The 15,073-nt window shown below is 39.7% G+C and overlaps 1 protein-coding gene across 1 annotated transcript in view; it reads right to left on the bottom strand.

Moving 5' to 3' along the window:
• Window positions 1–15,073, bottom strand: part of uggt2 (UDP-glucose glycoprotein glucosyltransferase 2) — a 638,028-nt gene that overhangs the window by 406,704 nt on the left and 216,251 nt on the right. Inside the window, exon 11 of the mRNA XM_028799549.2 lies at window positions 11,394–11,454. Within this exon, the coding sequence (XP_028655382.2) occupies window positions 11,394–11,454 (61 nt within the window). The remainder of the gene's footprint in view (window positions 1–11,393; window positions 11,455–15,073) is intronic.

The following is a 15,073-nucleotide window of genomic DNA, read 5'->3' as shown; positions in this document are numbered from 1 at the left end:
GAATCGATATTGGCACCCAAGTGGGTTCAGTCCAATTAGATAAGTAGAACTGAAACTTCACCATTACACCACCATTGCCACCTATTCTGAACTGTTTTTCTTTGGTATTTGGAGTCTCATGGTTATGAAACAACACTTAAGACCTGACCCTCTGCCTGGAACATATAGGAGGAAGGCCATCCTCCAATTGATACATAATGGTGGCTTCACACTCTACATCTCTACAGGACACATAACTAAATGCACTGTGTTGATTTTCTCAGTGTATGCCTATTTTATTTTAGACAAAAACAATATTCGAAACATTAAATAAAAAATGTCAACTGGAATGGCCAGTGACAAGTCTACCTTTGGCCATCACTGTAGACTGTCCATAACTGAAGACTAAGTAAGGAGACAGCTGAGGAAAGAACAAACAGGGAAAGCTGCGGGAACAGATGGAGTCAGTCCTTGAGTTCTTGAGGCCTGTGGTGACCAACTTTGTGGTGTCCTCTGTCACCTGATCAGCTGTCCCTAAGGCTCTAGAAAGCATAGATGCTGTGGGAAAACATCCTTTGTTCCTATTCCTAAGAAGGCAGGTGTCTCCTCACATAATGACTATGAACCAGTGGCACTTTGTGACACCCCGTGTAGTGATAAGGTTGGCATCAGATTACACTCTGGGCGTCTTGTAATTTGAGAGCGACCAAGATCAGACTTGAGAGATGGAAGACATATCACAAACACAAAATGATAGTATTTGCAAAAAACAGTAGTGAGTTTTATTTACAGGTGCACAAAAACGCACAAGAAATGCCCTGATAAAAAATAGTAAATACTATTTTTGGCAGTCTGAAAATGAAAATAATCAAAGACAAAAATGTATAACAACAAAACTGTATTCTTCCTAATTAAAAGTACTATCAGAAAGAAACTACACAAAACAAAGTCCAATAAATCCCAAAAATATCTCCAAGAAGAAAAACAGTGTACATACAAGAAAAAAAATGCACCAAAAACCTCCACCAAACTGTTACATAACTAAGAGATATCAATATTTATAATTATATACAAAAGAAAATATATACAAAAAAAGGCACACGCCGTTATGTTTGGTATACTAAAAAGAATGGCTATACCAAACTCACTCTCCCCACAACTGAGTCACAAGAGAAAACCTCCACAGGCAGGAAGTGCCTTTTATTTCTGGGGATGAAACCTTCTAGCCAATCCTGCATCATGCCACTCTCTTCTACCTAAAGCGACTGACACAGGTGCGTTCTACAAATGCACTATGCTCCACTCCTGAAAGGCTTAAAATAAAAAGCACAGCAGCATTGTGAGCACAAACACACACATGATAGGCTTCCGCTGGACAAGCCAATATGCTCTCCTAAAAGTAAGTTACTTTTCTTGTAACTTTACCTCAGAATTTTGTCTGGGGATTCTCTTCTCAAACCAATGCATACATGTTCGAAATTAACTAAAGTAAATGCTCCACACTTCTTTCTTCATTAATGGCAGATGGCTATGCAGACACTCGCCTTTTTGACTGGGAACGCACAGCATCCATCAGGCCTGAAATGGACATGCGCCTACTCCGCAGCCAGCTCTGCACCACGTAAACCTGATGAAGCCAAAGTTAAATCCTTGTGGAAGCGCACCCCCACACTTCAACTATTTGAACAGGTAAGTGCTTGAACTTTACTAATAGCCAATCATTTGTATACCCTTCTTAAACCATTTTCATTTAAAGTTGTAATGCCTGGCAGGCAGATTATCACACACTTGCATTTCCTTTTGTGGTAAACCACCTGGACCCACTGCAGTTTGCCTATCGGACAAAGACTGGAGTGGAGTATGCAATTATCTGTCTGCTCCTCAAGGCTTATTCTCACCTGGACAAAGTTGGCAGCACTGTGAGGATTACGTTTTTTGATTTCTCCAGTGCCTTTAATACTATTGAGATAATCCTGTTAAGGGGTAAATTCAGAGAAACATAAGTGGATCACCCTAAAGTGCCCTGGAAAATGCAGACTACAGTTTGTGAAACTCAAGGACTGTGGTTCTGATACAGATGTGAGAACCACTGGAGCACCACAAGGAACAATCATGTCTCCTTTTTTATTCATTTTGTTAATTCTTTACTAACAAGTATCACACCAGGTCATGTCACTTGCAGAAATTCTCAGGTGATTCTGCACTGATGGGATGTACTGATAAAGGGGATGTGACAGAGTGCAGGAGTCAGGTGGAGAGGTTTGTTTCTTGATGCAAAGAGTATTGTCTGCATCTTAACATCAGCAAAACCAAGGAACTGGCTATTCACTTTCGCTGCACTAAACAGCCTCTATGTCTGGTCACCATTCAAGAAGTGAATGAAGAGGTGGTCCACTCCTGCATGTACTGGGGGTCCACATTAATGATAGGTTGGACTGGTCTCAAGACACAAAGGAACTGTATAACAAAGGGCAGAGCAGGCTCTTTCTCCTTAGGTGACTACATTGCTTTAAGGTGGGAAGTGACATCCTTCAAATCTTCTAAAACTTTATGAAGGCCAGTGTGATTTTCTATGCTGTGGTGTGCAGTACTGGTAACATCACTTCAAGAGAAGCCCACCGAATCAACAAAGTAATTAAAAGGGCAAGCCCAGTTACAGGACACACTCTGGACCAAATGGAGATCATAGTGAAAGAGAGGATTAATACAAAACTGAGTGCCATTTTGAACAATGCTGCACATTCCCCCTCTGACACACTAAACCAAAGACTTGCAGCCAATAGCAATACGCCTGCACAAGGCCTTACTGTGACTGTGACAGCTAAGTCAGAAGCTTTCTTGCTTTTTACTTTTCTTTTTTATAGTTATTCTGGTGTGTGTTCAGACCAAAATATGTGTATATTTGTTTTTATTTACCTATGTTGGCATTTGTTTACTTAAAGGGCCTCTGCAAAGGCCAGACTTCTCCCTGGGGACAAATAAAGTTTGTTCATGCTATTTATCTATGTAAAACTTAATATACGCAAAAATACTTGTAATTTCACAATAATTTTTCCTACCTTAAATTTACAGGGAAATCTGTGAAAAAAATGTTTGAGTGACAATTGTATCTTTGTATCACTTTACAGCAGTGAAATTCTATGTTTCTTTCATAATTGCAGTGTGTAAGAGTATGTTAATGAACAATAAAGAAAAAAAATTGTAACCTTTTTTTATTGATGTGCCAAAATTTCTAGAAAGCACTACATACAATTTTTATTCCACCTTTGCTTTTTTTGTACAGTATTTATGTTTACCCTGATTTAAATCTGTTAACCTGTTACTTTACTAATCTTGCACCTGTTTAAAGTCTGTCTAAAGTGAACTTAATTTTGAAGTTAGTCTGAGATCCTCAACATGATATATGCAGTACAGGGATTCTCAGTGGCAGTTATAAACTGAATAACACTAAAATCCCTATACAGTATACAGGTGCTGGTCATAAAATTAGAATATCATGACAAAGTTGATTTATTTCAGTAATTCCATTCAAAAAGTGAAACTTGGATATTAGATTCATTCATTACACACAGACTGATGTATTTCAAATGTTTATTTCTTTTAATGTTGATGATTATAACTGACAACTAATGAAAGTCCCAAATTCAGTATCTCGGAAAATTAGAATATTGTGAAAAGGTTCAATATTGAAGACACCTGGTGCCACACTCTAATCAGCTAATTAACTCAAAACACCTGCAAAAGCCTTTAAATGGTCTCTCAGTCTAGTTCTGTAGGCTACACAATCATGGGGAAGACTGCTGACTTGACAGTTGTCCAAAAGACGACCATTGACACCTTGCACAAGGAGGGCAAGACACAAAAGGTCATTGTTAAAGAGGCTGGCTGTTCACAGAGCTCTGTGTCCAAGCACATTAATAGAGAGGCGAAGGGAAGGACAAGATGTGGTAGAAAAAAGTGTACAAGCAATAGGGATAACCACACCATGGAGAGGATTGTGAAACAAAACCCATTCAAAAATGTGGGGGAGATTCACAAAGAGTGGACTGCAGCTGGAGTCAGTGCTTCAAGAACAACCACGCACAGACGTATTGAAGACCTGGGTTTCAGCTGTCGCATTCCTTGTGTCAAGCCACTCTTGAACAAGAGACAGCGTCAGAAGCGTCTCACCTGGGCTAAAGACAAAAAGGACTGGACTGCTGCTGAGTGGTCCAAAGTTATGTTCTCTGATGAAAGTAAATTTTGCATTTCCTTTGGAAATCAAGGTCCCAGAGTCTGGAGGAAGAGGGGAGAGGCACAGAATCCATGTTGCATGAGGTCCAGTGTAAAGTTTCCACAGTCAGTGATGGTTTGGGGTGCCAGTCATCTGCTGGTGTTGGTCCATTGTGTTTACTGAGGTCCAAGGTCAACGCAGCCGTCTACCAGGAAGTTTTAGAGCACTTCATGCTTCCTGCTGCTGACGAACTTTATGGAGATGCAGATTTCATTTTCCAACAGGACCTGGCACCTGCACACAGTGCCAAAGCTACCAGTACCTGGTTTAAGGACCATGGTATCCCTGTTCTTGATTGGCCAGCAAACTCGCCTGACCTTAACCCCATAGAAAATCTATGGGGTATTGTGAAGAGGAAGATGCAATACGCCAGACCCAACAATTCAGAAGAGCTGAAGGCCACTATAAGAGCAACATAGGCTCTCATAACACCTGAGCAGTGCCACAGACTGATCGACTCCATGCCATGCCACATTGCTGCAGTAATCCAGGCCAAAGGAGCCCCAACTAAATATTGAGTGCTGTACATGCTCATACTTTTCATGTTCATACCTTTCAGTTGGCCAACATTTTTAAAAATCCTTTTTTTGCATTGGTCTTAATTGATATTCTAATTTTCTGAGACACTGAATTTGGGACTTTTATTAGTTGTCAGTTATAATCATCAACATTAAAAGAAATAAACATTTGAAATACATCAGTCTGTGTGTAATGAATGAATCTAATATACAAGTTTCACTTTTTGAATGGAATTACTGAAATAAATTAACTTTGTCATGATATTCTAATTTTATGACCAGCACCTGTATGCTTTATTACAAGTTCTGTTACTTGCCCAAAGTTTGCACATATTCTATGAAGTGGACACTTTGTTTCAAACTGTACACATTAACAGAATTTTTTTTATTTCTTTCCTTTGATTTGCATAATTATAAATTCAAGGACTAGAAGATGTTCCTTTCTGTCTGGTTAATATTTTACATATATTGTTTTTTTATACTTTGTCTTAAATGAAGCAAATGCAATCCAATTTTTATTCCCACTCTGTCTTGAAATGGAGGACTAAATTTCAAATTGATGTTATTTTTCGGCAACAACCATAAACACTTTTAAAGGCTTTGGCACATTTTAATTTTCGGCAGTTGCAGTAATTAAGCTGTCAACACATTTTCTGTTTCAGAATCTGTTTTCAAAGTGTGTCATTAACTGTGCCAATGAGGTAAAGCAGTTGATGACTAACAACTACCTGTATTTAAACTCCGAGAATAGAAACACCCTATTAGGATGTTTGCAAATACTAATATGATTTTGTTTGCTGTGAATTGTGGCTTGGTTCCTACATTCCAAATACTGTATGTGTTAGGCTGCTGTGACATTTATGTTCTGTTTTATCCTGAATGGGGTATGTGTAGGTCTGTGTGCATGTGTGCCCTGCAATTAACTGACATGCCTGCAAGTATTGGCTTCTGCATTGCACCCGATACTCCTCCACCTCATGATCCTACACTGATTTAAGACTGTTTTTTTAATTTTTTTATTTTTAATTCTGGAAGATATATCAGTGGTACAAGGCCCTCAAGTCGGCAGCGAAGCAGGCAGTGGCAGTGGCACGGGCCACGCACTACAACTGCCTCTACGATGAACTGAACACACCAGAAGGAGCAGCAGGCACAACCACTCAACTCAAGATATCGGCTAAGTCAAGCACATTAAGGATGACAACCATCAGGTCCTTCGAGATCCACCCAAAATCCTCCAACACGGGAGCAACTACTTCTCACGGATTTGCAATGAGGAATTTCCCCACCCACCAATCAAAAGCGCCAACGTTGTCCCTGGACCCGTGCCACCAATCACTAATGTGGAAGTTGAAGCTGCCATCAAGAGGATGAAAAACTGGAAAGCAACCGGCCCTGATGACATCCCCACGGAAGCGTAGAAACTCCTTGGCTGCAGGGGCGTTCTGATCCTCACCACCCTCTTAACTGTATCATCCAAGATGGAGAAACTCTAGCAGCTTGGACGAACAGCATGACGGTGCCCATATGGAAAGGCAAGGGTGATGTGGCTGAGTTTTTGATTTACTAACCAATCTGCCTCTTATGACATGCTATTTAAATCTTTGAACGAGTCATTGATGCCCGGCTACGCGCTATCGTTACCATTATGCCAAACCAATGCAGATTTGTGAAAGGTTGCAGCACAACGGATGCCATCCACGCTGCCCGGCTGCTGTTGGAAAGGCACCAGGAGAAGAACAAGAAGATCCACATGGTGTTCCTCGACTTGGAGAAGGCGTTCAATAGGGTACCTCATGGCCTTATCTGGTATGCCCCATGCTCACATTACATCCCTGAAGCCTATATTGACTGGGTCAAGCTACTATACATGTTAGCAGTGTTGTCCGGTGTCCAGTGGGTGTCTCACCACCTTTCGCAATCAACGTTGGAGTCCACCAAGCATCTGCCCTCACGCCACTCCTGTTACAACTTATGCATGGACGTGGTAACCTCTATTCTCCAAACACCCCACCCATGGTCACTCCTCTACGTCAACGACATATTCCTTGAGGATGAAGACCGTGAATATCTGGAGCGGCTAACGCAGCAGTGGAAGACTCACTTGGATGCCAATGGTATGCGGCTTAACATCAAGAAGACTGAGTACATGGAGTGTGGTCCGCAGACCAACAGCACCATCAGCATCGGCAGCGAAGACCTGAAGAAGGTTGCCAACTTCAAGTATCTCGGCTCAGTCATCAGCAGCGACAGTAACCTACTCCCTGACGTCTGTGCAAGGATCAATGCTCCATGGTTGAAATGGCGACAGGTCACCGGAGTCCTCTGCAACCGCCACATGCCAGACCATCTTAAGTCCAAGATATACAAAACAGTGGTGCACCCAGTTGCTCTCTATGGCTCAGAGTGCTGGACAGCTACTGCAAAGCACGAAGGGTCCTTAGTGTGATGAAAACACGGAAGCTGCGGTGGTGCCTTGGTTTCACGAGATGGGACCATGTCATGAACACTGATGGGTGTTGCACCAATCATGGAAAAGATGTGGGAGGCAAGGCTATGATGGTATGGGCATACTGCCCGCAGTGATGAGAACTCAGTGACCAGAACAGCACTGCGCCTTAGCCCCCAAGGCAGACGCCCTTGAGGGAGACCGAGAAAAAAAGTTGGATGGACTGGATCAAAGAGGACATGAAAATCGTTGGTGTTGCCCCGGAGGAAACACTGGATCACGCCAAATGGAGGAGACGTTGCAGACAAGCAGACCCTGCAATCGTGCGGGACTAATGTTAGGAAGAAGACTGCACTTTTTGGACACTGTTTATTTGATTGATTTTAATAAAAGCACTGTATCACCTTTTTGCACCTACCCCTTGCTTTGTGTGTTTCCTCATTTACCTAGCTCATCTTGGTTACGGTACAGATGGTGGTGAGTTCAAGAGGCTCCTGGACATGGAAGGAGCATGGAGCCAACCTGCAACATCATAACCAGACAAGGGCACCAATCCATCACAGGGCAAACACAAACACATACACACATCCACACCCCAAACACACACTAAGGGGCAATTCAGTACCACCAATCCACCTAATCTGCCCATCTTTGGACAGTGGGAGGAAACCCACCCGGATATAGGGGGAATATGAAAACTCTACACAGTGAGAACCCGGGATGCAAACACTGGTTTCTTTACTGCAAGGCAGCAGTACTTCAACTGTAAAACCATGCCGCCCAATGATCGTAAAGTGTCTATCCAAAATAGCCTAAACAAGGAGTCGCACCATCTCGTCAATAATTTTAGACAGATAAAAATGATGTAGTGTAGTCCTTTAATGTCTAAAATTCATTTTTCTAATGAAATATTACTTGATATCCTTATATCTAAATACAACTGATGAAAGACACTTTAGATTTTCAGAATCTTGCTCAAATATTCCCAAGTAGTGTATAGGATTAAAGCTAAAAGTGCAATTGATTTTATTACAGGTTTACCAACACTAGCCCAGCTCCCAGTAATCTGGTTCCAATGCTAATTCGGACATAATTTTCATGGGAGTACCTACAAATTTCCCAGGTCTGTGAGCTCACCTGTCACTACTGGTATGGTGGTGTTGATTGCAGCATCAGGTGTTGACGCAAAATCATAAACACTAGCAAGTCATTCCTACTTGTTACTATTAAAACCAGCTCATATTTAGTCCCAGCCATGGTTCTAATGCATAAAGGAAATATTTATTGTGGTGTAAAGAGCCAACATAGTACACTGTCCATAACAGATGAAGCTGAATCTCTGAAAAAATTCAACAGTGTTGTGTCTGTGAGAAGCTTGTGTGAATAATACAATATTGGCCCCTCAACAATCTATATATATAAAATCCCTATGTGCGTCCAGGTGTCCGTGTGTGGGTGTCTTCTGATGAAGTGCGCATGCGCAGGGCACGGTGCGATGCGCGATATTAGCCTACTGTCAGAGAAAGTTAGAGACGTTTTACGGAAATACAAGCCAGTATTACTGTCAGAGAAGATTAAAGGCATATTACGGACGCGCATGCCTGTATTACCGCCAGAGAAAATTAAAGGTATATTACGGACGTACAAGCCAGCGGACGTACAAGATGGTATCCTTCAATAAGGGCGCGCACAAAAAGGCGAGCCTCAAAAGGGCGACCTCAATTGGGCGCAGCGAATAAAGGCGCACGTAAATAAAGATCTGCACCTTTGTTGCTCTTCACATATTCCAGAGCCATTTGAACTAAATTATCTACGAACGCCTTTATTCGCTACCCTCAATTGAGGTCGCCCTTTTGAAGCTCGCCTTTTTGTGCGCGCCCTTATTGAATAGAGCCGTACAAGACAGTATTACTGTCACAGAAAATTAAAGACACACAATACACGGCGGCAGCCCACGAAGAACAGTCAGCTCAGCAAGTAAACATCAACAAAAGAAAGGCTGAAAGAAAGAAAAATACGACCAACAAAAAGAATGAGGTCAAAGTCCCTTGCCATTTAATATAGACTGTTCCTACTAATGTTTATGCACTACTGTTCTAGCGCCCGTTATTGTAATGGGCTAAATGACTAGTGTATGATATAAAGAAACAGAAAACCGTATGAAGTGTTGATTGTGTGGTTTAAGCTCTGCATAAGTGAAGGTGTTGAGCAGTGTGGGTAACAAGCTGAAATTTTTAGTGAAGACTAGGACTGGATTACAATTATAATTATAGTGAAGGTTGGCTTCAGCAATTCAAGCAGCAACATGGCTTAAAGTTTCATGCAGTGTGTGGTGAAAAACATTCAGTGGACAGAATGGCAGCTGCTGCATTTGTAGAGAGGTTTGTGAAGTTAGTTTCTGATGAGAAATTAAGTCCAGAGCAAGTCTACAATGCCAATGAAACTGACTTGTACTGGAGATGTACTCCAATACAGAGAACTTTTACAGGTTTTGAGTAAATGGTATGTGCAAATCTAACCACTGGTGATCCAGCAAACTGACTAATCTAGCATCCCACAGATCGCAACAATGATGCTTCTGCACTTAGATTTAACTACTAGACAAATAGTCCATAATTTATTGTGGACATGGTCAATTATTATTCTATCCTTTTTATCTCTATGTATAGCTCAGGGATGGCACATTACATTTTACTAATTTGAGTCTGTATATTCTCAACCAGTGCTTAGCATAAAGCCTTCACAAGTGGAAATGAACGCAGTGAGTATGAAGACAATACTAAACACACACCAAAACTAAAATCTGGACAAACCTATGTAAAGAACACAGATATTTAAGGCTAATGCAGATATGTGTATTTATAACCATGTTACTGCATTTATTTTCATACTGAATTTTGGATTGAAAACATGGTTACCATTTCCTCCAAATGCATCACTTGGAAAACTGAAAAAACTAAAATTGATATTTTTGTTAATTTTTTTTTAAATGGTTTTTACAAATTTCCAAGCAAAGTTACTTGAATGAGGGCTAAACTTTCTGATTAAATATGTCATTTAATTCCAAAAAGAAGCTTACATAGGCATAGAAGTATATATACAATAAACATTTAAGCATACAAGTTATTCATCCATTTTTTCGTCTTTCTTTTGTGGATGCAGCTGTCAGAGGTATGCCCATTAAATATTATAGCCTTATTTTCACAGATGTCAGGAAATGCTACAATGCTGTACAATTTCAACATATCATTCATTATAGCTCTATATGCAATTTTAGGGGTGCAGGGATCCAAAGCCTATCCTGGCAGCATCAGGCAATAGCAGGGGAATGGACCCTGAACAGGATACCAGTCCACTCATTCAAACTCTTGAATAGGGCATATTTGGAGTCACCAAACAGCCTTACCCTACAGACCTTTGGAGTAGACTGAAAGACAAGGAGAAGAGGAACTCAAGGAAAGCAATGTGTATGCTGAAAGAACACAAGTCTCAAACCAGATAGTGACCAGTCTGGGATCTGAACAAGTCAATGGAGTCCAAGTGCTTATTACAGGTGATACTCTCCCAATTACAGACACTCTATGGTTACAGAATTTCCAGACAGACAATTTAATGATGAAAATGATGTGTAACTGCCAAAAATCTGAAGGGCATCTTATTTAATGTCTGTTTTTATTGACTTCTTCATATACTTTACCAGGAGTCATTGTGGTTATGCCTATATCTTACTCATTTTCCCACATGCTGAATAAACTGTTCTAATAGTGTAAAATTACATATGTTAAGCAATTACTCAGACAGTTTTTAGCGCCATTTAGTGTCTTGATGTGTTAAATGAATTACATTTTGATTTAAAGATTGAATGCATAATAGGAAAAATCAATGAGTTGCCAAACTAAAGTGGAAACCTGCAACCTTAAGACCTGTCAATGCATAATGAAGAGGCTCACATTACCTTAAACAGGCAAAGCATAATGAAACACAAAAAGAAATATTCATTAGCTCGTACACCTCATAATTAAATTGAACTGTTAACAGTTAATTACAATGTTCTATGCAAACGTCCACTTAAAATAACTTGCACTGATTCATAACTAAATGCAAGCAAATTTCAAAAATACTCCACTTGTAATGAAGTAACATTGTTGTAATTTAAGATAACTGAAAAAACCACCTTTTGATTTTCTTCAATTTCCTTCCTCAGTTCTGTGTTTACTGCCACTCTTGTCAGTGATCTGTTGAAACAATAAAAGACCGCTAACACCATTAGCTTGTTTACATCTAAACTGAGCAATAAAGCAGATTTTACCTCCTAAAACAATGTCCATCAAACTATATGCTTAAAGTAACTTTACTCTTTCTTGGTGACAACAGCTTTAGTTGTAATGTTGATTGATCTAATGCCAGTTACAAAAGCAGCAGGAGGCATCAGAATTATTTTGGTGTTTTTAAAAATCATCAGAGACATTCACTCAGGTAAGCTCAGGCTTGAAAGAAGAATTCACCATTGAAATTGAGATTTGAAAAATATCTAGGATAAAGGCAATTTAATGCATTCAGAAATAAGCAGCCACTGTATGTTTTATTGCTGCCTTCAAAGTAATCTCCTTGAAGCTCAATGTACAGAATGCCATGGCTATGCTTTAAGTACCCTTGGAGGTACCTGCCTGACATGCAGTTGAGCTCATGGGTTATAGCAATTTGGATCACATTGTTCCATAAAAGGTATAAGCACAGCAGAACCATATCAAAATTGCCCTGAGACAAGTCAAGAGTTTAGTGAGGTGATGATTTTCAAAACAACTCACCATTCAAAGATTCAACCAAAAGCACTGCATAAAGAGGACAACTATACTGGTGGAGCATACTGATATATGTACATTGGAATGGCAGTGGAATAAAGGAGTTCTCAGTTACCTACTGTTTTGTTTGTTTTTTTTTTTTAACTTGAACAAATAGGTTCATAATACAATTTATTGCCTTATTACGCATTTTACAGCATACAGTATGTTAATAATATTAGACAAAGTGGACCAAATGAACAAACACAACATTGTGATATTAATTCATCAGAGAGTTATCGAAGACATAATGTCCCATGTGTAAACACAACTTTGAACTCAATAACGACAGCTAGCTGTTCCCTAATTGTTTAGCTGTCAGTCACAGAACTATAGGAGAATAGCAGTCCACATCCCCCTGCTAAATAGTTTAAATTCACTATCATGTTTTTGAGTATAAGATGCTCATCTGAAGCCCTGTTACAACAACTGAATGAAGTTAATGACTAGTCCATATTTTTTTTTTTATCCACCATTCTGGTGTAGACTTTTTCAGCATTTGTGAATATTTTATTTCTACATGAGTCAGCTGGTTAAGACTCAGCTCACAGAATGATGGTTGACATTCTCCTCGAGAATCTGTTAAAATCTACTTTTTTAAATCTACCTAACCTAGTTCAGGGTTGTGAAATGGTGGAGCATATCCCAACATTACTGAATGCTAGACAGGAAACAGTCATGGTCAGAATGCCAGTCCATCACAGGGTCATCTATCTCATGCTAATAATGGGGCCATTTTAGAATTGCCATTTAACCTAAACTTCTTATCATTAGCACGGTGGGAGGAAAACCAGAGTACCCAGAGAAAAAACTCATGCAGACTCACATGCAGACTGAGGGAGATCATGTAAACTCTCTGGGCATGAAAATCAAACATAGGAGAATAGATCTATGAAGCGGCAGCAACCCAGAGCAGAATTCATTGTTCGTTCATTGATAGTAAGTCTTTCTATCCCTAATGCAACAAGGTATCTCCAAACTATGACACTAAAACTATTACACTTGACTGCTGTCGTTAAGTCTTCACTGCAAAATGCAATGCTACATTGTCTTCAGATATAATGGACAAACAAATTCTACCTTTGCATTATCTGTCCATGAAATACTGTACCAGAACTGTTAAGAATTATCCATGTCCCACCCATATTCTTGATAATGATCATATCAAAGTGATTTCTGCCTTCCTTCTCTACTGTAGACTGTGATTTTCTCCAGTGTTTTTATGATAGTGGCACGTTCAATACTGAATTAAGCTGAGATGAGAGAAGTTAGTAGATCACCAGTTTTTCATTAGATTTTCTTTGTAACTCCATGAAAATTAGTATCATTTATTCTTGCAGACAGTTTGGCAGGATTGTCCCTTTCATTTGGGTAATATGACTCTGACATTTTTTTTTTAGTTTTAAGAAATTTATTTTGCTTATGACATGATGTACATCTAGAACCTGTGTTTTGGCAGCCTTTCTCAGATTACAAGGGGCTATTTACAGAATGATGAACATTATAACCTAATTCTGGTTTACTTTGCAGGTACAGCTTTTATGAAGAGGATTACAATTATCAATTATTGAGGGTAGCATAATAAATGTTTCATGCTTTGAAGATTGCACATCTGACAAGAAACAAATGAAAGTAACATCAATTATCTGAAGTTGTTTTTCCTGTTACACTTCACTATATGTCTAAAACCTACAAAATGATAGGCAAAATCCAATGTTAACAATATACTGTACAATACTGTGGAAAAATCACCATGTGTAGGTACATTTTCATGGTAAGTATATATACGTAGACTGTACAATATATACTGTGGATTGCATATACAGTCAAAGTAAAATGTACAGTTAGGTCCATAAATATTTGGACAGAGACAACTTTTTTCTAATTTTGGTTCTGCACATTACCACAATGAATTTTAAATGAAACAACTCAGATGCAGTTGAAGTGCAGACTTTCAGCTTTAGTTCAGTGGGATGAACAAAACGATTGCATAAAAATGTGAGGCAACTAAAACATTTTTGAACACAATCCCTTCATTGCAGGGGCTCAAAAGTAATTGGACAAATTAAATAACTGGAAATAAAATGTTCATTTCTAATACTTGGTTGAAAACCCTTTGCTGACAATGTCAGCCTGAAGTCTTGAACTCATGGACATCACCAGATGCTGGGTTTCCTCCTTTTCAATGCTCTGCCAGGCCTTTAGGCTTTCAGTTGCTGTTTGTTTGTGGGCCTTTCTGTCTGAAGTTTAGTCTTCAACAAGTGAAATGCATGCTCAATTGGGTTAAGATCAGGTGACTGACTTGGCCATTCAAGAATTTTCCACTTCTTTGCTTTAATAAACTCCCGGGTTGCTTTGGCTGTATGTTTTGGGTCATTGTCCATCTGTATCATGAAACGCCACCCAATCAATCTGACTGCATTTAGCTGGATTTGAGCAGACAGTATGTCTCTGAACACCTCAGAATTCATTCGGCTGCTTCTGTCCTTTGTCACATCATCAATAAACACTAGTGTCCCAGTGACACTGGCAGCCATGCACGCCCAAGTCATCACACTGCCTCCACCGTGTTTTACAGATGATGTGGTATGCTTTGGATAATGAGCTGTTCCACACCTTCTCCATACTTTTTTCTTGCCATTATTCTGGTGGAGGTTAATCTTGGTTTCATCTGTTCAAAGAATGTTTTTCCAGAACTGGGCTTTTTTAGATGTTCTTTAGCAAAGTCCAATCTAGCCTTTCTATTCTTGAGGCTTATGAGTGGCTTGCACCTTGCAGTGCACCCTCTGTATTTACTTTCATGCAGTCTTCTCTTTATGGTAGACTTGGATATCGATACGCCTACCTCCTGGAGAGTGTTGTTCACTTGGTTGGCTGTTGTGAAGGGCTTTCTCTTCACCATGGAAATGATTCTGAGATCATCCACCACTGTTGTCTTCCGTGGATGTCCAGGTCTTTTTGCGTTGCTGAGTTCACCAGTGTTTGCTTTCTTTCTCAGGATGTACCAAACTGT

The sequence above is a fragment of the Erpetoichthys calabaricus genome, chromosome 4 (assembly GCF_900747795.2).
Source record: "Erpetoichthys calabaricus chromosome 4, fErpCal1.3, whole genome shotgun sequence".
NCBI classification, from domain to species: domain Eukaryota; kingdom Metazoa; phylum Chordata; class Cladistia; order Polypteriformes; family Polypteridae; genus Erpetoichthys; species Erpetoichthys calabaricus.
The sequence above is the reverse complement of the archived record's forward strand: the minus strand, read 5'-3'. Positions and strand labels throughout refer to the sequence as shown.